A 26819-nucleotide genomic window follows, 5' to 3' on the forward strand; every position below is an offset into this window, starting at 1 on the left:
GCGAGTGGGAGGGGGAATCTATAGCAGTGGTTTGGCTTGGCACTGTGGAAAAGATATGTGATGCAAGCTAAAGTACTGGCCTCTCTCACCTTTACTTGGCGTGGAAAAACTGTCAGCACTTTCCATCTCACAACCGGCGAGGACTCTCCAAAGGGTTACCTACTAAAAGGTGCTGCACTTCTGGGCTCCTCATCGTGATTTTGTGTTTCAGTAGATGTAAAAACCCAAAAACTTTGGCTTTGTGCTGCCTATAAAGGCTGAGCGAAATCATTCCAACTCAGTCCCCAGAATATGAGGAGGAAGTTCACTCAGTGAGGCAAACGGGTGGTAAGTGGAGCTCTGCGCATTGTTCCTGGCTCCATCCAGCTTACTAAGACAGCCTGCCAACCTCGCTCCTCAGTGATAATGTATTCCATTTTCCTCCCCATGACATGTGAAGTTTAAATTCATCAGAGCAGCAGAGACAGAATCTCTATTGACTGTTTTTGGCTGGAAGTACATTTTCTGATTTCCAACCAAATTTGTCATGGAGGTTAAGGTCATTTTACGACATGACCATGTCTCCCTGCTTTTATGAGAACGCAGCTGGATTCTGCATGACAGGTGTGAGTCCACGCTCTTAAAGTTTTCATCTATATTAAAATAATAAAGGGAATAGATACAAGGGAAGCTTTTCTGCCTTTCTGTGAAACAGATGCTATTAGATCTAGCTGAAAACGCAAGCTTCCATTCCACAAGAAATGCCAGCAAATGCCAGTTCTATTATGGTAAGAACAAAGAATGCTATTCTGAATTTAGCTTTTTGGAGCATTAGTATAATGCAATATAGAACAAAATATGTTTGGAGACAACAAGTTGTTGTGAAATGAGAAATTAGTCCAAGGAGTCAGACCAAAATATCATCAAAGTCAGCACTGTTATAGAGCAAGTATTCCATGGAGACGAAACAGGAAAAATATCCTCTCAGAATATTTTCAGACATTCATAGATGTTTAATTATAGTCACATTATCATATAGATATAGGATCATAGAATCACAGAATCTCCTGAGTTGGAAGGGACCTCTAAGGATCATCAAGTCCAACTCCTGGCTTCACACAGAGCCTGCCAAGTCAGAGCATGGGACTTGAGGGCATCATCCAGACACTTCCTGACCTCAGTCCAGCTCAGTGCTGGGACCACTTCCCTGGGGGAGCCTGTTCCAGGGCCTGATCACCCTCTCAGTACAGAACCTCTTCCTAACATCCAACCTAAACCTCCCCTGTCGCAGCTTCATGCTGTTCCCTCTGGTTGTATCCCTGGTCACCAAATAGAGGAGGTTCATGTCTGCCCCTTTACTCCTCCTAATCAGAAAGCCACAGAACCCAATGAGGTCCCCCCTCAGCCCCCTCTACTCCAGCCTGAACAAGCCACGGGACTTCAGCCTCTTCTCCTAAGTCTTCCCCTCCAGAACCTTCACCACCATCTTCTTTGCCCTCCTCTGGACACTCTCCAAGAGTTTTGTGTCCCTCTTGTACTGTGGCACCCAAAACCGCCCCCAGGACTCGAGGTGAGACCGCACCAATGCAGTGCAGAGCAGGACAATCCCCTGCCTAGACCACCTGGCCATGCCGTGCTTGATGCACCCCAGGATGTGGTTGGCCCTCCTGGCTGCCTGGCCGCACTGCTGGCTCATGGGTAACTTGCTGTCAACCAAGACCTCCAAATCCCTCTCAGCATGACTGGCCTCCAGCGTCTGATCCCCCATATTCTGACTCCCAGGCACAGAATCTGGCACTTGCCCTTGTTAAACTTCATATTCTTGGTGATGCCCAGCAATCTGATCTGTCCAGGTCTCTGATCCGTCCAGGTCTCTCTGTAAGGCTTCTCCACCCTCAACGGAGTCAGCAGCTCCTCCCAATTTGATGTCACCTGCAGATTTACTTAAGACACCCTGTAGTCCTCTGTCCAGGTCGTTTAAGATGTTGAAAAGAACTGGGCCTAAAATGGAACCCTGGTGAACCCCACTAGTGACTGGCTGCCAGCCAGATGTAACCCCATTCACTGCCACCAACCCCGTTCACTACCACCAGGTAGACAAAGATGAAATAAATGGATGGGTCATTTTCTGGTGAAATCCAGACACTAAGTCAGTATGTCCTTTGGTTTGCTCTTACACTGTGTCAATACAGTTTAATGAGAGATGCAGCTAAATTACACTAAATTATATGCACTCGATATGATCCACCAAATAGCTGGATAAAAACTCTCATCATGATGTGTTCCAGGAACAGTGCAAGTTACTTCCAGTAAGAAAGTCTCTGGCTTTGAGGAGAAGATGATGGAGGAATAAGCTGTCTTTTGGCAGCGAGGAGTTGCCTGAGGGTGACTGTAGAGACAGCTGCTCTCCTCATTAGCACTGCCCACAGCTCCTCATCTCTGGGTGAGACCAGCAGCAGATCTGTTTCCCCACCCTGCAGATACCTCCACCCCTGCCTTGCTTTGCAGTGTGTTTGCAGGGCATGTATATACATAGGGCATGGAACCAGACGAGCTGCCAGGCTTTGGATCACCTGCTTTCACCAGAGGGATATTTTCAGGCTGCCTGACCCAGAAAAGATAAAGTAACCCCGAGCCAAGAAAAGTGCTGACATTTCAGAGTGTCGGCACGAACGCCTGCCTTGCCACTGGCTCCTTGTCCTTGGGACATTTGTGTTCACCTGAGAATTTTATTTGATTGCTGAATCCCAACAACTCCTTTTTGGCTCCTGGAATGCCAGCTGCTCCCTGCACTGTGCCCCTACAGGTTCTGCCAGATTGCATCTCTCAGGTGCAGGTAACATAATCCTGATTCACTTATGGCAGCGTTGTGCACTCTTCCTGGTTTGCATTACCTCTATCTCCATGCAAAGAACTAGGTCTACAGTGGGAAGCCCAGAGATGGCAGAAACAAAAGAACAGCAGTTACCTACCCATATCTTATTTAATAGTTTGCTTACTGCCATTCCCTTTCTTCTGCTGAAGACTGCACTGCCTTATCCCAATGAATATTTGAAGTTGGCTGCCTTCAGCTTCAAAAAAAAAAAAAAATCTTTCTTTTTCCTTCATTTTTGGACCAAACCACTATCCTTTCAGCCACCAAGGGACCTCTGAGTAAAAAAGACTTTGCCAATCTGAAATCATTCTCAGTTAAACGCCAAAGGAGTTCTTCCTTGGAAAACATTAGAAAATGACTGCAGAATTAATGTGGCAACTACTTCCCACCCCAGTTTCTTCCTTCCAAATCCCGAAGGCTATTTCTGAGAGGGTCTAGCAGGACCGGCATACAAATAGAAAGGAGGCCATGGGAACTTCCCCAAGCAGTTAAGCGTTGAACTATGTACTCCCTATCCATTGCATTTAAACGACAGACTAATAAAACAATTAACTGCTTTTAATCACTGGACATCAATTTTCACCTGCTGTAACTGAATATAATTGAGTAGGATAAGTGACTGGTCAGAGTAATTTCTAGCAGATTTTAAGAAAAAGCTTAAATACAAGCTTTCAAAATGTCACTCAGCCTTTCTTTAAGTTACAGCTCTGATCGTAGTATCCCTTCAGGTAACGGTTTGCAAAGCAACTTTCAAAGTGTATTTTTATTCCCGCTTACTATTTACTGTGAAGATGGGGAATGATTCTGTCTGCAGCTGGGCAATGGAAATGATTAGGGGTTTCTGGGCAGCGCAGCCACAAGCTTCCTCTTCTGGTGGCTCCAAGGGTAAAGGCCAGAGAGTGACATGTAGGCCTGGGGAAGATGAAATGTCATCAGGCACTTCAGGGGAAGTCCAGGTACGGGTAAAGCGACTTGGAGAAGCCAGTGTAGGCTTAAATCCCTCTGCTTACCCTATGCCTCCTTCTTAGGATCCTCTATTCCAGCCCATCCCTTCATGAGAACCCCAGCTTTAACATTTTGCTGTAATTAACAGGCTTTCGGGCCTACTTCTGATGCAGAAAACCTGCCCTGCTTCTGCTCTTAGCATTTAACCAGTCACAGTTTGTTAGGCTGTCCTGTTTACCTGTATAGATGCAGTGTTTGAACAAAGCGATGGAACGGGAGCCTACCAAACCAAGAACTAAATCCTGACTGGCATTCCCAGAAACGAGTGATTTTTCAGCAGAGCATGTCAGGAACTTGTCATCTCAGCAATGACTTTGCAATTCCTTTTTATCACAATTTTGGCAATTGGCCAGGAGGAGGGGAAAAGTTATCTAGCAGAATGCAGAGGGAATAACCAGTGAAAGGGGAAAATGGGCAATGTAGGCTGGGCTCCTGATGAGACATCTGCAGGGCAAAAGAATAATCCTTCACGGCAAATGTCTCAGGGAGAATTGTAGAGAAATTTAATTTGGAAGAGACCTTTTGAGGTATCTAGCCCCATATCCTGCACACTGGAGCTCTCCTCTGCACTGAACACAGCCTTAGTCATAAAATCACTTTGGCTGGAAAAGGCCTTTAAGGTCACCAAGTCCAGCCATTAACCTAGTACTGCCATGTCCACCACTAAACCATGTCCCTCAGCACCACATCTACAGGTCTTTTAAATACCCCCAGGGATGGTGACTCCACCATTTCCCTGGGCAGCCTGTTCCAGTGACTGACAACCCTTTCGGTGAAGAAACTTTTCTTAATATCCAATCTAAACCTGCCCTGGCAAAACTTAAGGCCATTTCCTCTCATCATATCACTTGCTGCTTGGGAGAAGAGACCAACACCCACCAGTCTACAACCTTCTTTCAGGCAGCTGTAGAGAGTGATAAGGTCTTCCCTCAGTCTACTCTTCTCCAGGATAAATAGCTCCAGTTCCCTCAGCTGCTCCTCATCAGATTTTTGCTCCAGACCCTTCACCAGCTTCCTTGCTCTTCTCTGGACACACTCCAGCACCTCAATGTCCTTCTTGGAGTGAGGGGCCCAAAACTGAACACAGCACTTGAGGTTCAGCCTCCCCAGTGCCAAGTACAGGGGGATGATCACTGCTCTGGTTCTGCTGGCCACATTATTTCTTACACAAGCTGTTGGTTTTCTTGGCCACCTGGGCACACTGCTGGCCTATATTCAGCCAGATGTCAACCAGCACCTCCAGGTCCTTTTCCCCCAGGCAGCTCTCCAGCTACTCCTCCCCAAGCCTGTACCATTGCCTGGGGTTGTTGTGACCCAAGTGTCAGTGCGTTCTTCCCATCTTCTCTGTATTTCCTAAAGATTGAGTATGTAGTTTCATTGATGTGCTCCAGCCATGCAAACATCCCACCACATCTCTGGAATCGCAGTGATGGTGTAGCTCTGCAGCTCCACAGATTTCCAGTTCCTCCTGTTTCTTTCCCAGATGGTGTATTAGTGTGCAGGAGCTCCCCAGCATGTCCTCTGCCTCCAGGGAGTGTAAGGGCCTCCCCCTGTGCCCTGTCTCTTCTGTGATTTCATCTGCATCCACAGAAGAACCTAGCTTAAAGTCTTCCTTGGCAGGTCAGAGAAGATAGCTGGATGAGCATTTTGACAGGGCCAGACAATGACACCTGGAACTTTTCCCTTTGGTCCAGCTTTCTCATCAGGCCCAAGGCAGCAGCAACCAGAGTTACACTCAGCTGGCAATTTGGAGACATGTGCTTGCAATCCAAACCCAGTCTTCCAACAGCACCACTTAATGTCATTTTTATCAGCTGTCTCAGCAGGAAGGCCTGAGACCAAGTGAGTGAGGAGGACCAGAGGGTTCCCGTACCCCAGCACGGAGACTACCACATCCTAAAGGAGCAAGCTGCCCTTGCACAAGAGGTCCCTCTGATGCTATTGCACACCACCAATCCCAGAGGGAAATCACAGAGCTTGTTACCTAAACCCACAGTCTCTTTATAATTCCCACACTGGATGATGACTGTCAGATGATGAAATTAATTAACCATCATGAGGAAACAAAAAGCTGCTCAGCTAAATTTCAAAAAGAGAATAATTTTGATTTCAAAAGCTACTGCTTTCCAGTTTCACATTTCTTTTGCTTTCTGTCTCCTAGACATGTCCGAGAAGAAAGAAAATCAGCTCCACAAATTTATTTCTCTCTCCTCAAGCACATTTGAGACAAATTAAAAGTTCTGTCCTTCAGTGAATGCCTCATTGAGTTGTATGCTGGGATCTCTGTCAGTCTCCTGAAACTGCTGGTAGAAATATGAAATAGGAAAAATATAAAATTCAAAGTTAAGTAAGTAGATTAAGTACTAAGGTTTGGGATGTAGGTGAGAAACTGATTAAATTAGAGTAATGCCTCCTGAACAGGGCTTTATTCCATGTTTATTGCCTGTAACATGGTGTGCAAACATAGGTAGATAGACTATTTTTTCTACCTTGATTGCAAAATAAGAGGAGGGAAAAATATATATATATTATATATAATGCACAGTGCAGTTCCAACTGAGTTAGGACTTGTGGTTTCTGGCAATATAATGCATATTGTTCTTAATCAGACAGACCTTCCATTTATTTCTATGAGAATATTGCCTGCAGGATCAGGTTGTCAGGTCCTGATAAAGGCTCGGTCAGCTGTCAGCTTTCTCTGCTGCGTTCAGTACAGGGGACTCAACTTCATCTCACCCTCCTCCTGCAACTTGCTGGCCCTCACAACAGAGACTCCATATTCACATTCAGAACAAGAGCATTCCTGACACACTGATTTAATTCTGCCCAGGCCTGGCATTCCCCTGGCTTTGTTAACGTCTCGGTGCCGTCCTTTATTGTAAGCCTAATAAGTACATAAAGGCTGAGGAACGGGGATCCGGGCAGACTCACAGCAATGAGCTCCGAGGAGCTTGTTTGCCTGGGCAGACAGACTGGGTAAACAATTAGCTCTAGCTCAAACGTTCAGGTCCTGTAGAAGAATTGGATGCTTGGCACTGACCACTCTCCATGACATTCAAAATTTGGCTTTTCTCCAATCAAATATTTGAACATTTGTGATCGTTTGTCCAGCCCCACTGGCTCAGTTAGAAATTTCTGCTCCCTTCTATTTTGGTAGAGGGAGATAGGGCGATTATTTACTAAGAACTTTGCAAAAATGTGCTTAGCTTTACAGCAAGGGTAAAAGAGAGTTTGTTTCAAAGTCATATAATGGAACAGGTCAGCAGCTACCAGCGTAACACTGTAAGCAATGTCCACTTGGACAAAGTATGACTGGGAACTTTGCTGTCACAGAACCTTCTGTGTTCGCTGCTGGTAGCAAACAGCTGGCTTTTAATGAAACATAATAGAGAATTTGTTATTTTTAAACTGCCTTTCCATTTATAATCATGCCTGTTGCAGTACAATGGTGAATTGTAGGCTTATTCCTTCATGCTGGCAACGCAGGAAACATTTAACGAGTGCTTGTTAAGCCTTTATTTTAAAATATGTTAATGGTGTGTCTCCAAATCTGTGGAGTTACTGTACTGGGAATCATATACACATGTTGTATCGTTTGTGTCAGGGCAGCATGTTTACTACAATCCATGCTTTTCATAGTTTCAGACTGAAAACAGTAGAAGATGCACCACAGGATCAGGCAATGGTTGGGTATTGGAATGGATAACCCAGGGGTGTGGTGGAGACACTGCCCCTTGGGGTGTTTAAGGAAAGGTTGGATGAGGTACTTAGTGACATGATTCAGTGAGTAATAGAGGTGGTAGGGGGATGGTTGGACTAGATGATCTTGGAGGTCTTTTCCAACCTTAATGAGTCTATGATTCTGTGATAATATCTAACTTGATCTCTTGCCTATCACAAACTGTTACAATTTGCTCTCTTTCACTTTATCCATCTCTTCAGTTAGAGTAAGGAACTGGAGGAATTTCTCAGGAAATCAACCTGTTGTATGGCACAGGTCTGCCAACCCAGCTTCAACACAGGAAACAAGCAAATAAAATGTGGTAAATAACAAATGTAAGATCGCAGGAAAGTATTTTTTGTATGACATTTGAAGAAAATGAGAAGAAAAGGTTGCTTGTTTGCTTTGTTCTTCACTTGTCTTAGAGAACAGAACTGAGCCACTACTGCACATAACCACTAAACCTGCTAGTAACTGTTTTCTTCAGCCACACATGTGCAGGACATTCAGAGAAGAACAGACGGTATGGGGTAGATCACTATGGATGTCTGAACCTGCGAGGTGGCACACATTCCCACCAAGAACTCACAACCTGTTCAAAGGCAGGGAATGCTCCTTGATGGTTATTCTGCCAGAGAGGGGCTTTACTGGTGGATCTAAGGCTCAGCTTTGGCCTTGGTCCTGCTTTGAACTGCAGATTGGGCTAGAAGACTCCAAAAGGCAACCTAAATTATTCTACAGTTCTCTAAATAGATTGGTGGTTTAAATGACTACTAATGACAGGTCATGCCAGGTACTACTGACAGTAGAGTTCTCAACACGGAGCTGTTAAGAAGAATGTTCAAGTGATCTGGAAGAACTGGTAAATACTATACAGAAGTTAGGTAAGAGTTCAATTTAAAGCTTTGTGAAATGTTGGGCCTGCTTTTCCTAGGGAAATGAGACAATTTAGATGGCCTCCAAATCATGAGAAAGGCATTCAGACTTCTCTGGGATCAGGTTGTGGCATTAAGCTGATGGCAAGTAAGCAGAGTGAAGAGGTAGAACAAAACCACACTCATCCCACTAATTTAAAATGTCATGAATAAAACCAGCAAAACAGCCATGAGACTTTTCTTTAGGCTAATACTAAGTCTAGAAAACAAGCAAGAAGAATTTGCCTGTTCATTAATAAACATAAATTTGACCTAGCTGATATTACTGAATGTAGTGTCTATAAGAAAACTGGGGAGGAAGTAATGAGGGGTAATGGTTTTAAATTAAAAAATGGGAGATTTAGGTTGGATATTAGGAAAAAATTCATCACTATGAGGGTGATAGATCACTGGCACAGGTTGCCCACAGAGGTGGTGGAGGCCCCATCCCTGGAGACATTCAAGGTCAGGCTTGATGGGGCTCTGAGCAGTCTGATCTAGTGAAGATGTCCCTGCTCACTGCAGGGGGGTTGGACTAGATGGCCTTTAAAGGTTCCTTCCAACCTAATGCATTCTGTGATTCTATGATTCGATGATTTCTGTGATCAGACAGTGTAAATCACTTGTAACTAAGCCAACAAGGAGTGATCTCAAAATAGAAAAAAAATTATGTCCAAAATGGCATCTCCTGTTTCTGTCACTGATAAGGGAAGACATTGATCTCAAATGTTTTTGTACCACGGGATAAATATCTACTTAAAGCATTTCTCCACAATGTATAAAGTGATTTAATCAGAATGATGTATTCTGTTTTTTCCACAGTGACAGTAGAATCAACACAGAAAGTATATATGAGTTTTTCCAGCTAACAGAAGTATTATTCCAACAGTTAAACATTATTGCTTACAGCTGGTACTAAAATGAACCTTTCTAAAATCAGGAGCCTTCAAAAGCCTGTCAAGAATCTCCTTTGACCATTGCTGTTGATTTTTGATCAGTCCTAAGGCAGAAGGGAAACTGCAAAGCTCTGGAAGAAAGTGAAGGTGATATGAGTATTTGAACAGGACATATGGAATTACCCAGATAACTGTGGGCTTTTCTATTTGATTCCAAGCTCTAATCACATAATCAGATTGATGATATATTTCATAAAGGATTAAAGTGCTATAATTAACATTTATGAAAACATATTTTGTTGAAGAATAATGCTGCTTTTGATGAAACTGTAAGCTTTAGAGTAACAGTAATTGTACTGATACAGTACACTTAGACTTCTAAGGCCGTTGACCATAAAATACCTCGATAAACAGCTGAAGTATAAATAAAAATAACTAGACAATGATGAGCCAAAGGCTGTAATGTATACCTACACATGTGATAATTTTTAGCACAAGACTGATTGTTCTTTGAAGTGTCTTTCTAGCTCAAACAACACTAGTGACCAGGGGCAGAGAAGCCCACCGGGTAGTGCAGGACGTCAGGCCAGATCACAGTGCTTCCTTCCAGCTACAAAACCCGTTTTGACTGTCAAGTGAAGACAGACCAAAGTGTTTTGCAGCACCTAAGGTACAGTAAAAGGTGGTATTCTGCCTGGGGCCCAGGTCCACTACTCCACTCAGTAGATATATGGGATCCTCGTACTAATAGACTAGGATGTAGGCAGTGTTAGGACCCTTACTTCTTCTGAATGAGGTTGAACTACCCTGAAATGCACTCAAAGGCATTTATTGTTGTGTTGGAAATAAGCTGTAAGAAATCCAGACTTGCTATAAATAGTCCTTACGGAATATGTCTCTGCAAGGCATATCATCAAATGGTTTTCTTATCTTCTAGACTTTGAACTGTAGATCGTAGCAATTAGTGAAGGGAAAGACCTATTGGGTTACCTAAACTGCTGCATGTTATTTAGCATTGTTCCTTTTCCTAACCTTTTGCCTCACACAGTTTATATACCTTCGGGGGGCTGTGGGAGGAATCCCCTGGATTACTATTTCACAATCAGTTCAAGCAGGCAGAAATTGTTCTGGTGACATCTAGCCCAAATATACCTTCCCTTATCTCATTGCATTATACTCTTGTCATTATACTCTTTAATGCCATGTGAAATAATTGCTCTTTAGGGTCCTATATACTCTACGCTGCAAATGTAGACTGTTAGATTAATCCTACCATAAACTATACATGTTTTCTTTATTTACTTTTAATCTCTTTTTTCTTCTCCTTTTTTCTTAACCACCTCAAATCTGTCTACATCTCACATGGAACTAGGTAGCCAGAACTAAATAGAGCACCACAGCTGCAGTCACAGCTGAGAAGCATAAAATCGCGATTATTACCTTGCAAATGAAAGATGTCATCTGCCATGGGGGAAGGAAAAAGATCATAGGTTAGTGAAACAGGTTGCCTATTTGGGAGAAAAATCATCACTGTTTTCATAGCTGGATGCACTAGACTTGGAAAACAAGCCAAACTCATCTTGACAAGATGTGAACAGAAGCAATTCTCTAATGGGGAGCACTTAACTCTGAATGGTGTATTACCATCTAAGTTTAAAAGCCAAATGTCCTCTCCCCATGAGCTCTCTAGGCAGTCTCTACTGATGCCCCAGAGAAAACAATTCCAGACTGCAGTTCATTCCATAATAACTGCAGCATCGAACGTGTAGGTTGGACTGCCCTTTGGAGATGCCTCCTCTCCTCTGACTTAAAGATGGCCTTCCTTAGGCTACTGGGATAATTTTTAGGTGGCTAAAATTAGCTGAGGTTAATCCTGTTTACTTGTTCCCAAGCTAATGATAACTGACCTCTCCTGATTCCAATATGACTGCTCTTCACTTTACAGACCAGTGCTCCCTCTCAGACAGTCCCTGTGCTGGCTGTGGTGGCTGAGCAGCCCTCCAGTGCGCAACAGGTCCCTGTGTTCATTCCCCTTATGAACACTGATTTACATGTACTATGTGGGCTCACAGAAATTCTGCCAGCAAATGTTTATTTGGCAGAGAAATTAAGGCAGAACCACTCATTAAAATAGTCCCAACCCCTGCCTGGTTTTCCTTTTCCTTTGTCCCCCCAAGCTGGGAAGATGCACCTGCTTTACGTATCCACTCAGGGCCTACATCCATTGCAGGATGATCTCGCCAAGAATACCACCTTCAACCCTTCCTCTCCCTGAGGGAACTAGTAAATGCATAGGCTCTGTCTGCATTGCCAGACGGACTGAAATAGGATGTGGTCCCTCATTTACGAGTCACACCATTAACTTCAAGGTGCCTTCATATCGGATGCAACATGGCCAGGCATCAAACGAAGCCTGAGCTCATCTATCTCATCAGAAATCCCACCAGTTCTTGCTGTACAACAGGACTAGGAAAGGCCGTTCCCAGCGCTAGCCAAGCGATGTCATTGCAGAGGCTGACAGGCAGGTGGTGAAAGGTTTGACCGAACACTGTGCCCACCTGCTCTGCAGGCGTGGGCTCCCACCGCCTGGAGAACCTTCTCTGCGCTGTGCACTGAACACGAGCTTCTCTTCAGACAAGCGGGGCATGAGGTGAGTATGATCTCCAACAGGAGCTGCGAAGTGGTCTATTAATACCCCCAGTGACCTTCTAACTATACAGTAACTTCGTGGTCATGTATAGCACTTACAAAGTGTTACAGCTCACTATTCTTAGATGAGTACATGATGGATTCAGAACCACCGGACGGAGCAGTGAAACCTACAGCAGAATCTAAACCCTAAACAGATAGACACAAGCGAGCATGAAAGCAAAAAACAGTTGTGATGAATGTGATCCAGTTTTGCATAGCACTGAAGATTCCCTTTTCCAGGGAATTCCTGAAGTTCTCAAGGAGTGCAGTTGCAGTGGATGTTTTATTTTTAAGGAGTTATTTTGGGATTACATCACCGTATTGATATGCTGTTTACCCAAATGGTGAAGACGCAGTGTCTTACAAGAATCTGAGTCTTGTTGGAGCTAATCCAGATGTCTGTTTTATTTCAACAAGTTTTCACTATCGTGAAATTACGGTGGCACCATCAGTTTAAATATCACTTGCCAGAAATGTTTTCAGCAAGAGCAAATACCAGTAATTCTCAAGATCTGTATAGTTAAGAGCATATAGAATATATATAACTGTGAATTTTGAACCAAGCTGAATTAAAAATGTTCTTCCTCATCTGCTTTCTATGCATCTCACAGTTTGATCAAAACTTTCTACATAATATACTCTATTTCAAGCAGATGTTTAGAGAATACCATGCCCTGTCTGACAGATACAGATAAACCCAATTCAGGGGCGGGGGTGCAGGGGAAGAAACCCACAAAATAACTCATAAATGCACTGTATTTTCAGTCCACTGTTACCTCTTGTGTTTCCCATGTAGTAGTAGATTATTTCACCAATAATGTCAGAAACTTTGTGTAAAGCTTGAGTTGTCTCAGGCAAAGCTCTTTTATTTTGCACCGTTACACCTGCAGGTAGAACTGCTCAGTAGAAACCTTCCCCTGTTAATATGAATTGCAACAAGGTGGTCAAACATCCCTATTCACCCAGGTAGAAGGTGGACACGCTGAGCAGGATTCACTTCATGTAACTGTAGGCATCTATAAGTCAGCTTTAACCTCTCCAAACAGACAACAGAAGGAAATGAGTGCTCTTGAGGAATGATTCAGGTTCAGAATAGATGTCAGGAAAAAAATTTTCACTGAAAGAATTCTCAGGACATGGAAAAGGTTGCCCAGGGAGGGGGTTGAGTCACCACCCCTGGATGTGTTTAAAAAAAGGGTAGATGAGATATGGTTTAGTAGAGGACAGGAACAGTTGGACTCGGTGATCTTAAAGGTCTTTTCCAACCTTGTAATTCTGTGATTCTGTGATTGCTTGGACTATGTTATATCCTATTTTAGGATGTAATGTACTGCCTCTTGAGGTAGTCCCTAAAGGCCTGCTAAAGGAACCTAGAGTGGTCAGGCCCATCTCTACTTGGGCAGAGGAGCCCTCTTCAAAGCTGGAGTCCTCTGCTCTGCTCCACCGTGTCACACTTGCTGTTGACAAGATTTTTACCAACACAGGAAGGACATTGTATACATTCAGCTGCCAGTTTTCCCACTTGGCCATTTTTTTCATAAACCAAACAACTCAGATTCTTAGTTCTCACATTCCTTTGAGAACTGACAGTAAAAGCATCTTGCTTCTGGGAACTAGGAGTAAGTGTCTCCTCCACCACCCTTGCACCCAGTCTTGGAAAAGAGTTTGTTCTGTCTGGATGTTATCATCTTATACTGCAACATATCTGAGACAAATGTCTAGCCCTCACTGTCCTGTCATCCCAGCTCCCAGTCATGGGACAGTCACCACTGTATTTAGCATCATACCACGGAAGTTCTGCAATGAAGCAGGGGCAGAGATGAAGATTCTACTTGCTTCTCCAAAGTCCCACGTCTGCACTGCCTTTAAAACAGACTTTTTAGAGGGATAGTGAGTGCCTTCACCTTTGATTTCTTCTTCCCACAGTCTGAAAGAGCTTTGGGAAACAGGGCACCTATGTGCAGAGATCCCTGTCCCAGGGAGGTAGAGGGAGCTGGCTGGATAGCTGCCCTTGCAGTGGGGAACTCCAAGGCCTTTTCTGCTGCGTTACCTCAGCAGCGAGCAATGGGAGGACTCGTTTGTAGCCAACTGTGGATTGTCATTCTTCCTCCCAGACTCAGTGGCCTCTGAAATCACTCCATTGTCTGTGGCGGAATCTGGCACAGGCCCATAACACCAGGTTACTTCACTTCCCTGAAGAACAAAAGATTTCTTCAACCATGAGAAATTATCTCTGGACAGTGCCATTCATTAGGGCTCCCACCTGTAGACTGTTTCATTTTCAGCTTACTTGCAAGGTGCTGAAAAGTCAGCGTGTGTGTTATCACTTGACAATGTAGCACAGCTAATACCTCTTGGCCTGTGCTGTGGCTTACTGCTCCTTGCCTCAACAGTGGCTGACAGGAACACTTTTTAAAAAAGCTTGTGTAGTCCAATTAGACACATGGGGGGGGGGGGGGAAGATCTGTAATTGTTTTTTCTTCTCCCTCTTTTTAATTAGAATGTTAAAATGCTATGTTTTGTCTATAGCTGCTGGAGAGACCTGGCCAGTGGTTCACTTTTGCTTAAGGCAGGCGTTAACACAGACCAAATGAACTGTCTTTTCTGAGGTTATAGTTCAATGTATGGCTTAGAAATAATAGAACTCCAGATGTTTTTATGGCAGCCAAATGTCTCGCAATTAAATTTCAAACTCAACATTCTTCTCCACTCCTCTTGACATGAAAGCAGTTTTGCCCAACACTTTCTTTAAGGATTTGTTCTCAGGAGGACTCCTGCAGACATGAAGCCCTGTGGCTCCAATTCATCTATCTGTGTTGTACACAGAGGCACATGTCTTATAATCTGTAGAACTGAAATACAGTGGACTGGTAGCTAAGGACCAGCTCCCCATGGTGGCAGGTGCTGTACAAACATAGCATAGAAAGAAGATGATCTTTTCCCCTGATCAGAATTAGAGACACAGCAGCTAGTTACAGGAACACAGGGATGCACCAGGAAACCATAAGAAGTGTGGTGGGATATCTCTAACTATTGAGATTTACATAGACACATTTTTTGGGATGGGGTGCCTTCATCTTTTCCAGCATTGACTTTCAGCTGCTGCTCCAGACAAGGAAGGTCTGTAGTCATGGATAGCTGAGGACATCCCAAAACTCTACAGTTAAGTAAGGTGAATCCCACCATATCTTAGCAATGTTTTGTATCTCTGCCCCCCTGTCTGCTGTAAACATATTTATCAGTGTCGTATCTTCTAGGATTGCATCTATTTGAGTTTTTATCTGGAGATCAAACTGTCCTGTTTCAGTCAGTCAGAAATTAGAATCACAGCTTGAGATGAAAGGAACTTCAAAGACCATCTTGTTCCAACCCCCTGCCATGGGCAGGGACACCCTCCACTAGCCCAGGGTGCCCAAAGCCCCATCCAACCTGGCCTTGAACCCTGCCAGGGATCCAGGGGCAGCCACAGCTTCTCTGGGCACCCTGTGCCAGGGCCTCACCCCCCACATAGTAAAGAATTTCTTCCTTATATCTAGTCTAAACCTCCCTCTTTGGGTTTAAAGTCATTAATTTATTCACAGTCGCTGTAAATTAAAAAATTTGTAAAACATGCAAAGCAGGAATCAGTTATGCTAATATTTGTTCTTTCTTCCCACTGACACTCTTGAAAACAGCACTGTGATATAGGAAGGCTGATACATTTGAGATAAAGCATGAAAGGAACATATAGAGAATTGCTCAGTGGAAGGGTTGCAGTCATCTAAGACGATCTGTACTTTGCCAGAAAAGCAAGAGTGATGAAGAGGCTTCATTTGGTGCAATGGGCTACTATAGTCAGGAAGACCTGTGAAAGGAAACCCAGGAAGGCCCTGGAGCACACATGGCAGCTGTGACAGAAGACGCTGTATGCTCACAGAAAGGAAGACTCTCCGGACCACTGCTGTAGCCCTGACTCCCAAAACTCGCAACACTTTCACCCTCTACAAGACACGGAGCAGCTCCTCCAACCATGCAAAACAGCAGAGGAGTACAGGGCAAAGCTTCCTGAGCAGGGGGGTGGCAGCTCTAACTGGGAGGCAAATAGATGCAGAGCCCAGATAAGGAAGGGATCTATGAATAATAGGGTGTTGCTGAAGGAGTCTCACTTGTGAGCTGCCTACCAATGCTCCAGGTATCTTCCTCGCAGTGTCATGATGGCTCAAGAGTAGCTGAAGTTGTGTCACCAGCCCTTGCTTCTCTCTGCCACCAGTTATATTCTCTACTTGTGTTTCTGCTGGAGACATTTGCCCTCTGCCCTTGGGGACCTCTCCCTCACATTGTTATTCTCCTCTGGTCATTCATAGTTGGGAAAGACTTTTCTGAGCAGTTATGATTTTTGTGGCATTTGCTTTTTTTCCAAATATCTGTTAAAACCTTCCCACAGACCCAAATGGTGCTCAGCACCAGCAAATGCAAGGTAGAAAGATCACGTCTAAGAACAAAAGACCCTCTAAGATTGCAGTTCCTCACGTAGGGTCTGTGTGGGGAGCAGAGCTTTCGCCATGCTTCAAGGTCTCCTTGAGGTGAGGAGGTCAGCAGAAGGCATCAAATAAATTGATTCCTGTGAAAGTTGTGTTTCCTCTCTGGGGTAACAGTGATCAGCTGAGATTTTTGGCAAAACCTTCCAGGAGTTTTTCTTCTGGAGTTAGAACACATCGCAGAATTTTTGCCTTCTTGGCTCCAGCTTCCTCCTTTCTTGCCAGGTATCATTATCAGGATTTGAGAAGGATGAGTAATTAAAACCCCTGCAAAGAATTCTGCCTGGTGAGGCAACATAGGTGACAGACCAAAGAGCTCCTGGAAGATCCGCTTATGCCCTGCGATGGCAGGAGGACCCTGGGGGTTCACCCCCACCTGGGGACCCTCTGAGAAAGGACCTGCCAGATATTAGGGACAAAGAGCCTGTTGCCCTCAGGGCTGTGGAAATGACACCACTGCGCCCCGAAACCTCCCGCCCCAGCCCTGGGGCGGCCTGGCCATCTCTGGGTGGCCCCAGAGTGGCCTGAGTGCCGAGACACCGTGGAAAAAAGCCCCCAACAAACAAAAGTGAAGGAAAAAAATACAGTTTTCCTCAGGCAAAAATGGAAATAGCCGTAAAAGAGGAAGAAGGGGGGTGACGCCCCACAGGGTACGCTCGGGCGGTGGCCCAGGGGTAGGCCTGCGCAGAGGGACGGCCCCGCTGCCGGCCTTGCCCGGCTCAGGGCGGTGCAAGCGCAGCCCACGGCGGCCGCGGACGGCCGGCGGGACGGGCAGAGGGGCGGCTGAGCCGCCGGGAGCGCTGCGGAGCGGAGTGGGGCTGGGATCGGCGGCGGCGGCAGCGGCGGCGGGAGCCACCTGCGGGAGGCGCCGCTCCGCCCCGCGCCGCTCCGCCCCGCTCCGAGCGCGCCTCTGAGGGAAGGCGCCCGGCAGGAGGGAGGGGGGAGGCGCCCCCGAGCCCCGCGGAGGCGGCGGGAGGGATGGGACCGGCTCCGCCACCTGCCTGAGCGGCTCCCGGAGACGCCGCTGCCGCGGGGAGCTGGTAGGTAGCGGGTCCCGCCGGCTGGGAGGTTGCCACGGGGAGCGGGTCACCCCGGGGGGACAAAGGGGCGGCGGGGAGGATGGCGAGAGCCGTTCTTGCCCCTCGGTGCCCCGGGGCCAGCGCCTCACCTGCTGGCGGGCGCGGAGCAGGGGGGCGAGCCGGGCGCTGCGGGCCACCGGCCGGCCCCGCCGGGCGCTGCCGCCAGCCGGCCTGCGGGAGCCGCTGTCCCGGCTCGGGGCGAGCCCTCCGCCAAGAGCTTAATTTTTAACCCCGACCGCATCAACGGGAGCGCACCCGGCGCCGCCTCCCCGGCTAACAAAAGGGATAACGCGGCTTCTCCCCGTCGGTCCCCGCGTCGGGTCCGGGCTGCCGGAGCGACTAACTTTGAAGGGGCGGCTGGCGAGGAAACAGCTGATAAAATAGTTGCCTTTTCTGCGTTTCGCGCTTGGGAGGCGTCAGAAGTCGCTCTCTTGGTCGTGCCGCAGCGCTCCTGTACTTGGATTCAACACCGTGACCGAGAACAGCCGTATTTTGGGTTGGGTTTTTAAAACGTGCATCGTACGCGCTCCTCAGCGAAGTGGTTGCTGGAGCCTGCGGCAGTTGCTCGCCTCCTGCCCCCAGCGAGGTCCGAGGGGTCCGGTAGGTCTTGGCGCAGACGCCGCTCGCACGGCTGCCCATGGCTCAGGTGGCTTCACAGCCCTTACAGCTTCTCCCCGCTGCCGTCCGAAGCCAGCGCCCGACACTGTCCCCTGTCACGCTGCTTGCCCTCGTACAGAGAAACCGAAGCTGCTTTATGCGTAGGGTGAGAGAGGGAGGTAAGGAAGGAGGGCGAAAGGAGGCAGTAAGGTTATTCTGGAGGATCTGGACTAAGGGTACCCACATAGTGTGATCCCGTTCCCCCGTGTGTGTGTCCGTGTGTCACCGACACACATGTCAAAATACCTGCTGTGCACCTTGTGCAGGTTTTGTGAGGCATCACTTCTTACAGCCCTCAGTCTAGTGGGTAAGGCAGCGGAACTCGCTCCCACACCACCCTCAGCATCGCAGGCAGACTGATTGAGATGTTACGTTTTAATGGCAGCAAGGCTTCTGCAGTTCCTGAAGTGCCACTCATTGCTTTTTGCTGAGCTTTGACAAGTTCTGAGAGTACAAAAAGCACCCGAGGTATTTTGGCATGGCAGTGACAGTGGTTTAGTTCACCTTTATAATTTGCTTTAAGGCAGGTTTTTCTTTCTTGCAGTCTTGGTTTTCTTTCTTAATTTTCTTTTTCTTTTTTTGCCACGTTAATCATTCTGGCTCCCAGCACTGTGGAAAAACTTCCTTCATTTCAAAGTGTAATGGAGACTGTTCAGTTCACAGGCTTTCATACTGGATCTTCCAAGATTTACTGTTATTTAACCGTGTATTACAAGAACCACCCCTGAAGTAGAGAAGCCTTCCAGAAAAATTACTTGCTTATTAGAAAATGATTCATGTCTGTCCTGAACAAGGCAGTTCTCTTTCACCAATATCCATCTCCAGGCGTGAATGCCCAGAGCAGGCAGGGAAATGTGTCCATAAAGTGTTTTAGCAGCGTGGGGAGCCCCGGGGTAGCTGTCACTGTTTCCATTCTCTAAACAATTTTAATGCCATTAGCAAGTGTGATTATGTACAAACTGCTTTCTAGGGGGTTCCTAGGCTGGATATCAGAGCAGGGCTTTGTACAGAGTCAAAGGGTGGATTGAGTTTATGACACAGTTTAAATGCAAACAGAAGAGCGGTACTACAGTAGGGCGGCACATCGTAACTCATTCAGCGTGGTTTTGAGATAGCCCTTCAGGGGGAAGGACTCCTTTCTTACCAGTTCCATTTGAGAGCATCTTTCAGGGACACCCATGAGTAGGTAACTGAATATAGAGAGTGTTAACCCTGTTTTTAGCAGCTTTTTGCTTTAAACAAAAAGGAAAAGAGAGAAGGGGAAAGAAAGAGGCTGTTAGGTGTCTCTAAATTTAGACTGCTTGTTGAATTCCTTTATTTTTCTGTTCAGTCATTTTATTTTTCAAAGAGGATCTACACAGAGAGAAGTACTGTGTACTGATTGGGCATCTTCTTATAAATAAGACATATTTACTCTATTTGTGGCAGCCAAGAACTGGTTTAGTACCAGTTATGTCTCCAGATAAGACATAAATACAAAGACTTCAATAAATGCCTTGGTTTGGGAGCGCTGTTTAGTTTCCATGGTCAGGTATAAACTCATAACTGTATTTCATTGTTAGGTTTTAATAAAGTTTTATATAATAGAGAAGATCTGTAAGTGATGAAAAGGCTTTTTTACCTGATATATCTACTATGTAAGCATAGCAGAGAGGCAGCAGGGGAGATGTGTGGCAAGATTTGCTCGTAGACCTGAAGTCCTGCTGCACAGAGCACAGCACCGACAAGATACCATCTTCGGAAGCCTTTTTTGGGGACCAACTCGAGTCTCAGCTCCTGGGTTGTTCTCTTCATAAGGCGGCTGCCCTCTGCTGTCTAAAACTGCCTTGGGAGGCGGCCTTGCTGCAGAGCTCATGGTAAGGAGATGAGGGAGGGCAGGTTGCAGGCAGGAGTAATCTCTCTTCTCAGCCCCAACGATGCTCTCAGAGGAAGCAGAGAAGCTGTCGGGCACACAGTCCCTTTGTCAGGTCACTGTGCTGATGGACATGAGGGAATTTTGTTGCTTGTGCAATTAATAACTGCCAAGACACTTCTAGTTTTCCCCAGCCAGTTAAATGAACCAGCCAAAGGCCAGCACTGGCTCTGGTAGCGTGGATGATTTTTACATCCCAGAAGTGGTGTGAGTGGTGCAATTTAGACAGCGATTCCATGTGTCAGAAAAGCTTCAAATGTAATTTGTGAGAATGACTTTGGTGTGAAGCAGATGAGAGCAGACTGGTTAGAAATATGTGCTCTTAATAATGGGAACTGCTACCTGCTGCACAACAGAACTGTAATTTAGTCTGTTCTCAGCTTCTGACTGAGAGACCAGTTAATGTTTCTGTGTGCAGTCCTCACTGTCACAAGAAGGACAGCTAGTGGTCAACTTATCCTAGTGTGTATATATATATATATATATATATATATATATATATATATTCTTGGTGGGGATGGACTGGAATCATTCGTCCCCGTTTCCTTCTTTTTCAATGTTTTCCTAATCGCTATTACACAGGTCTATCTGGTATACATCAGGTGTTCCTTGAGGCATCCTTACACCACCTTGATTATTTGGCAGCTTACAAAACCCAGCCACCTGCACTATTAAGCTCTGCCATGGAAGGAGCCAAGAGGAGCTGCTGGTTTCAATGAGCAAGTATTGTCCAGTTTTGGGAAATCCAAAACGATGCAGTTCTGCTTCACATTTAAAAGGCCCCATATTTTCCAGTATGACTTGCCTGTTAGCTATAAAACAACACATTCTATAGAGCTGAGCCCTTCTAGGATAAAAACCCCATCCCTTTAAAGATGTCCTGTTTGCTAATGGAAAAAAATACCAAGAGAATGTCTGGTCCCTTCTGGAAGAGTCAGTACCTGCCTCTGTGGGCATCAGTAACATCAGCTCTGTTCACCTGTGTCTGTTTTTTGGAATGGAAATGTTTTTATGTCCTGCATAAGTCAACTGATATTATGAAAATTGTGTGCTTAATTATAGCTTCCATTCCCAAAAAGGATGCTACCAACAATGGAAGGATCCAGGCTCGATAGTTGAGTTGGACACCTTTGGGCTTTAGCAGTTCGTAGCTTCTGGAGCCCTTTCCAGAATGAAGTATTCCTACAAAACACATTGGAGAGAGGGATTTTTCTTTTTTTATTCTTAGATTGCTGCAGTCATCTCCTGTGTGATTTGCTTTGGTTTACTCATCTGAGGTATTTCAGGAATGATCCTGCAGTTGTGATCAGTGTAACCTCAGCAGGGTTTTAAATATGTGTAAGCTCAACATAATTGTGAAGTTTTGTTTGAATAATCTCTGTATGAGGGAGATCCTGCCTGCCTTCCTGCCCAGGGTGCAACGGCCCCTGCAGCGATCCAGCTGTACGGCTAATTTTCAAATAAACTAAAGTTACACGTTTTCATGACACAGGACTACAGTGCACGCTGTTCTCTGCAGTCTGAGGCACTCTGCCTGTGGTTCATAAACACATTCACAGTCCCATTTGTCTCCCTGCGCTCAGAGGGGGTTAGTTTGCATTTCTAATTAATGGAGTTTAAAAAGGAATGAGGCAGTACGTTAACTGGAAATTCCCTCAAGAAATGTAAACTTCATTAGCTGCCCTTGTGTAATCACAGCACCTTCTTGTTCGCTCCTAGGGGAGAGTGAGTGCTGTGCAGAGCAGAGCCCTTCCTCTGGTCTGAGTTGCAGGGGGCAGAACATGAACTTCATGGTCATGTTCTGCAGCCCAGCTCCTGTTCAGGTTACCTTCCACCTGCCTGTTCCTGCCATCAGCTTGATGTCTCTGGCTCAAACAGCAAATGGTGTGAGGTGATTTCAGGATGTCTCTCAGTGGAGTCAGAGAGTAGGTGGGATATTTTGGAGAATGCTTTAATCTAGCAGAATTGAGACACATTTACTCTTTGCAAGAGCTGTGGTTTCCAAATGCAGGAATTTACAGAGTCTGACTTGACTTTACACCGTGTGAGAACAAACACCCTAACTTTTCACTGATGTCAGCTGGGAGCTGGTGGCTCAGCACAGCTGCGGGTTAAGTGCCCTGTGTTTTGGTGTTAACCTGGGACACTTGTTTCCAGATACAGGTTTAGGTGTTAATTTAATACTGGAAGTCTGAAATACTTAGTACTTGTTGGCTCCATTTGAATCCCTTGACCCGTATCACACAGACTTGGTTAGCAGGCGGTTAGATTAGCAAGGTAGATTAATCTTGCAACATGTTTGGGTGAGTAACCAGACTTCCTTTTGCTTCCCACAGACCAGCATTCAGAATGGCAGGCTTGCCCACTCTAATCCTCCTTTTGTGTGCTGCTAACGATGTGACGCCCTCCAGTTCTCACTGGAAGCCGACTTGGCCATCTTACAGAGTTCCAGTTATCCTGCCACAGTCTACCCTTAACCTGGACAAACCACAGTTTGATGCTGAAGCCAGACTGGAAGTGGTATCTCCCTGTGGTCCAACATGCCACAAAAGTTCTCCGCTGCCAACTTACGAAGAAGTGAAGAACTACCTGTCCTATGAAACTTTGTATGCTAATGGTAGCCTCACTGAGACTGAAGTGGGCATATATATTCTGAGCAACAGCGGTGATGGTTCTCAAGGTAAATCTCGAACTAAGAGGCAGATCTATGGCTATGACAGCAGGTTTAGCATTTTTGGGAAGGACTTCTTGTTGAATTACCCATTCTCCACATCAGTGAAGCTATCTACAGGTTGCACGGGGACGCTAGTGGCTGAAAAACATGTTCTTACTGCTGCTCATTGTATCCATGATGGCAAGAGTTATGTCAAAGGAGCTCAGAAACTGCGGGTGGGGTTCCTAAAGCCCAAACTGAAAGATGGCAGCAAAGGGGCCAATATCACCAACTCAGCAATGCCTGAGAAAATGAAATTCCAGTGGATCAGAGTGAAACGGACACACGTCCCCAAAGGATGGATCAAAGGCAATGCCAATGACATTGGCATGGATTATGACTATGCTCTGCTGGAGCTTAAGAAGCCTCATAAAAGAAAGTTTATGAAGATAGGTGTGAGCCCACCAGCAAGACACTTGCCCGGAGGGAGGATTCACTTCTCTGGCTACGACAATGACCGGCCGGGAAACTTGGTTTACCGTTTCTGTGATGTCAAAGATGAAACGTATGATCTTTTGTACCAGCAGTGCGATGCCCAGCCAGGTGCGAGTGGATCTGGGGTGTATGTGAGGATGTGGAAGAGGCAGAATCACAAATGGGAGCGTAAAATTATTGGAATATTTTCAGGCCATCAGTGGGTGGACATGAATGGCACTCCACAGGATTTCAATGTAGCTGTTCGCATCACGCCCCTCAAATACGCACAAATCTGTTACTGGATCAAAGGCAACTACCTTGACTGCAGGGAAGGATAAAGACAATGAAACTCCTTGAAAGCACTTAATGACTGGTTTTAATTACTCATCTGAGGAGAGGGTAGATTTCTGCTGCAAACGTGTGTGATAGGATCTTGCAATGTTGGGATGTGATATATAGCTTTCCAAGCAAGCCACCTTGTTCTGGGGACAGGGGCTGTCTGGTGCTGTCATTACAGGTCAAAACTGGGGAGAAAGGAACGTCTGTTGGGTGGGGAAGAAGCAGGTGGACTTTCTGAATTTGCAGCTGAGCAACTGAAGATTAATTAGGGGCAGATCAGTAAACAGTATGAAAGCAGAACTGTCTCCAAAGAATCTTATAAAGGGACGCTGTTGACTATCTCATGCCTACAATGTTTGTTTTAATAAATCCTAGGATTAGTAGAAATGCTTTGATCTGAACTTTTAAAAGAAAATATTTCTATGCTGTTGGGGGCTGAAGAGGGGCATTTAATGGTGTTTGCAACCCAAACATTACAGCTTTGTGTTCCTGCATGAGAAAGGGAGTGTGAAAAGGGCAAGGCACGCGCTGGGGGGAGATGAATGCCACGCAAATAGCATGAGTGGTAAATAACTGCGTAACACTTCTTCTTTTGGCCTGAGCGATTTGAGAATGTTTTTAGTAACATAGTTAAGAAAATGCTCTTTGAGTAAACAGACCCTTGATGTCACAAGGATTTGACTGTGAAGGTGATCTTGGCCATACGAGCAGTGCCATTGCATCCTGCTTTAGGAAACACATCACACTTGGGCTTAAGTCTTCGTTGCAGCTGGGGCATAGCTGTACACCCAGCAGGATCGCTGTGAGCATACTATTGTAGAAGGCGTATGGGGACAGAGGCTTGTTTCCTGCTACGACCTTGCTTTGATCTTTTAAGGAAAATCTCGTGTCAGCGACTCAGATCTTCAGAGGGGAAGCCTGCCATGGGCCTTGCTGGCTATCTGAAGTGCTGCCTGCAAAGCAGGTTAAGGGTAGAGCAGGGCAAGGGATTTCTACCAAGTTTTCCCCCTGTTTGTTGAAGTTCCAAACGGTTCTGGTATAAGGGTCCTAGACTTCTAAGTATCTGTCATATCCCTTTGACAGTGTAATTTGTATGGCATCTTGACTCCTGTTTCTTGTGTTGTTCAGGGTAGGAATCCTCCTCCCCATCAGATTGTTGAGTTACAGATAATTCTTGGCAAATGCACAGTTCAGTAATTCCTTAGCTGGAATAGAGCCACATTACAGGGTGCAATCTGAACTTGCTCTGAAGTGGTGCTCTGCTGTCTCCTGTAGGTAACAGTGACTTAACACTTTTACTGTAGCAGAATTGTAGTTTGAAACAAGATCTGTCTTTTATAGGTAAAATCAGTGCAGCCAAATGCTTGTAGCCTGGCAAACAGCACTGGGAAGCCAGCACAGTCTGTGCAGTGTTTTTTGGGTGGATTGTGCCTCTCTAATGCAGTAATGTGGTTAAGCACATGCTGCCATGCCAATGTTTTTTTATTAAATAGAAAGATTGACACGGGTGCCAGTTCCAGTTCCTCTTCTGACCATCTCAGTGTCTTCTGAAGCTTACCGAGCTGCCCGTGACACTTGGTGTTGTGGGGCAAATGCAAGGCCCTGGTGTGAAGTGGAAGAGTTGGGAAGGAGTGAATCTAAGCAGAGCTTCCCTATGCTATACAAGGAAGATGTTAATTCAGCTAAGCCTTTCTTACACTCTACTAATTAATACGGCATTTGTAAACATATGCCTGATGGTGCTTTATCTTTGTGATGGCTTTGGCTCTAGTTCTGAAAAACATTTTTGCTAGAGCTGCCTATGATTATTATTTTTATAGGTGCAGTGTACAAATACATGGACCCTCATGTGGGCTTTTGGTGCCCTCAGATACAAGCAGTTACTAATGCTTCGAAGTATGAATAATCACCGTATGTATCTGATGGTCTTTTTCTGCCTTTCTATTTTAATTTCCTTTACTCTGTGGCTGTTATCTGGAGCACTTTTGTTTGAATGTATCACAGTGAATAAAGAAAAGTTATGGAATTTCAATGCAGACATCCTTGTATTTGTACTATACTTGGGTTGCACTTTCAATCTTGTTTCAGTCTCATTTTCCTTGCTCAGAAAGACATTCAGATACAGAACCGATATACTAATATCCTCAAAGCTGTTTATTTGCCTTCAGTTTTCTTTTATCCCCACCTGTTATAGAAGTAATTTATTTAATTTTTTTAAAGAAGGCTTAATTGCTCTATACTGTGGATGGTGATAATTGATTTTGGCTTTCATAGAATAGTTGCAGTTCCAAAGCCAGTCAAGGCATAGATTAGCTAAAGCTGAAAATAACCCATTAGACTGAAGAGTCACATTTTTTGGTTAACTTTAAGGTCAATAAACGATGGAGGAATTTGAACCAGTCAGTATACTATCATAAATCGAGTCCATCTTCTTTTTCTTTTAGTTGTGTCACTAAGAAACAGTTCCTCTGAAGCCAGCCGTGAGACCCACAGTTTTTTGAGGAACACCGGAATGCAGAAATGTTTGACTTTTTCATTTGGGAAGTGCTGTCCATACACCTTTCCTGATTTCTGGATGTAGACGCTATGTCATGTGGGCTTAAGAACATCAGTCCTGGTCTACGGGACGTATTTCCTATCCACTGGTCCTGTGTTCTCAACTGCTGCATTAGACTGTGGACTGAGACCTTTTATTCTCTCCAGATGACTGGCAGAGCAGAGTTGTGCAGAAGGCATGGAGTAATGTGAGCAAGTTAAAAAAATAAATAAATGTATGTAGCAAGTTTATTGTAATCAGGGCTGGGAGAGTCTCCTTCTACTGTACACCCTGTGCAAACATTCCAGGTTGGTTTGGCAAAGAAACCTCAGATAACGTGTGCAGAACTGTTGTGCTCAAGCTCACCATTGTTTCACCTGCTCCCACCTGAGTTCATGGTGATTTTCGCTGGTGTATTCATTCAGAGTGAGATTGGCCCATTGCTCGCTAGGTTTGGAAAATGTATTCAGAGTGCATTTGCTTTGAGCATGTAAACAGGGCTTTTGTTAAAACCAGACCTTTAAACCGTGAGAAACATCACCATGCAGCCAGCACGGTTCAAGAAAAC

At 45.4% G+C, this 26819-nt stretch overlaps 1 protein-coding gene across 2 annotated transcripts; it reads left to right on the forward strand.

Moving 5' to 3' along the window:
- Positions 1-17610: 17610 nt before the first annotated feature.
- PRSS23 (serine protease 23) lies at positions 17611-25842 on the forward strand. Of its 2 annotated transcripts, none has more exons than XM_084277037.1 (2): positions 17611-17638; positions 22583-25842. In XM_084277037.1, exon 2 carries the CDS (start codon positions 22596-22598, stop codon positions 23712-23714), a length of 1119 nt encoding a protein of 372 aa, XP_084133163.1. In that variant the 5' UTR covers positions 17611-17638; positions 22583-22595; the 3' UTR covers positions 23715-25842. The 2 variants fall into 2 exon arrangements, with proteins under 2 accessions (XP_084133163.1, XP_084133164.1); XM_084277038.1 differs by lacking the exon at positions 17611-17638 and adding an exon at positions 22091-22137.
- The last annotated feature ends 977 nt before the right edge of the window (positions 25843-26819 follow it).

The sequence above is a fragment of the Gallinula chloropus genome (genome assembly GCF_964237585.1).
Source record: "Gallinula chloropus genome assembly, chromosome: 1".
Taxonomy (NCBI): domain Eukaryota; kingdom Metazoa; phylum Chordata; class Aves; order Gruiformes; family Rallidae; genus Gallinula; species Gallinula chloropus.

Excerpts from the sequence above, each read along its gene's own strand:
- PRSS23 (XM_084277038.1), top strand. The coding sequence starts at position 22,106 with ATGTCTCTGGCTCAAACAGCAAATGGTGTGAG. Across the intron at positions 22,138-22,582 it reads CAAACAGCAAATGGTGTGAG|ACCAGCATTCAGAATGGCAG; the intron begins GTGATTTCAGGA and ends TGCTTCCCACAG.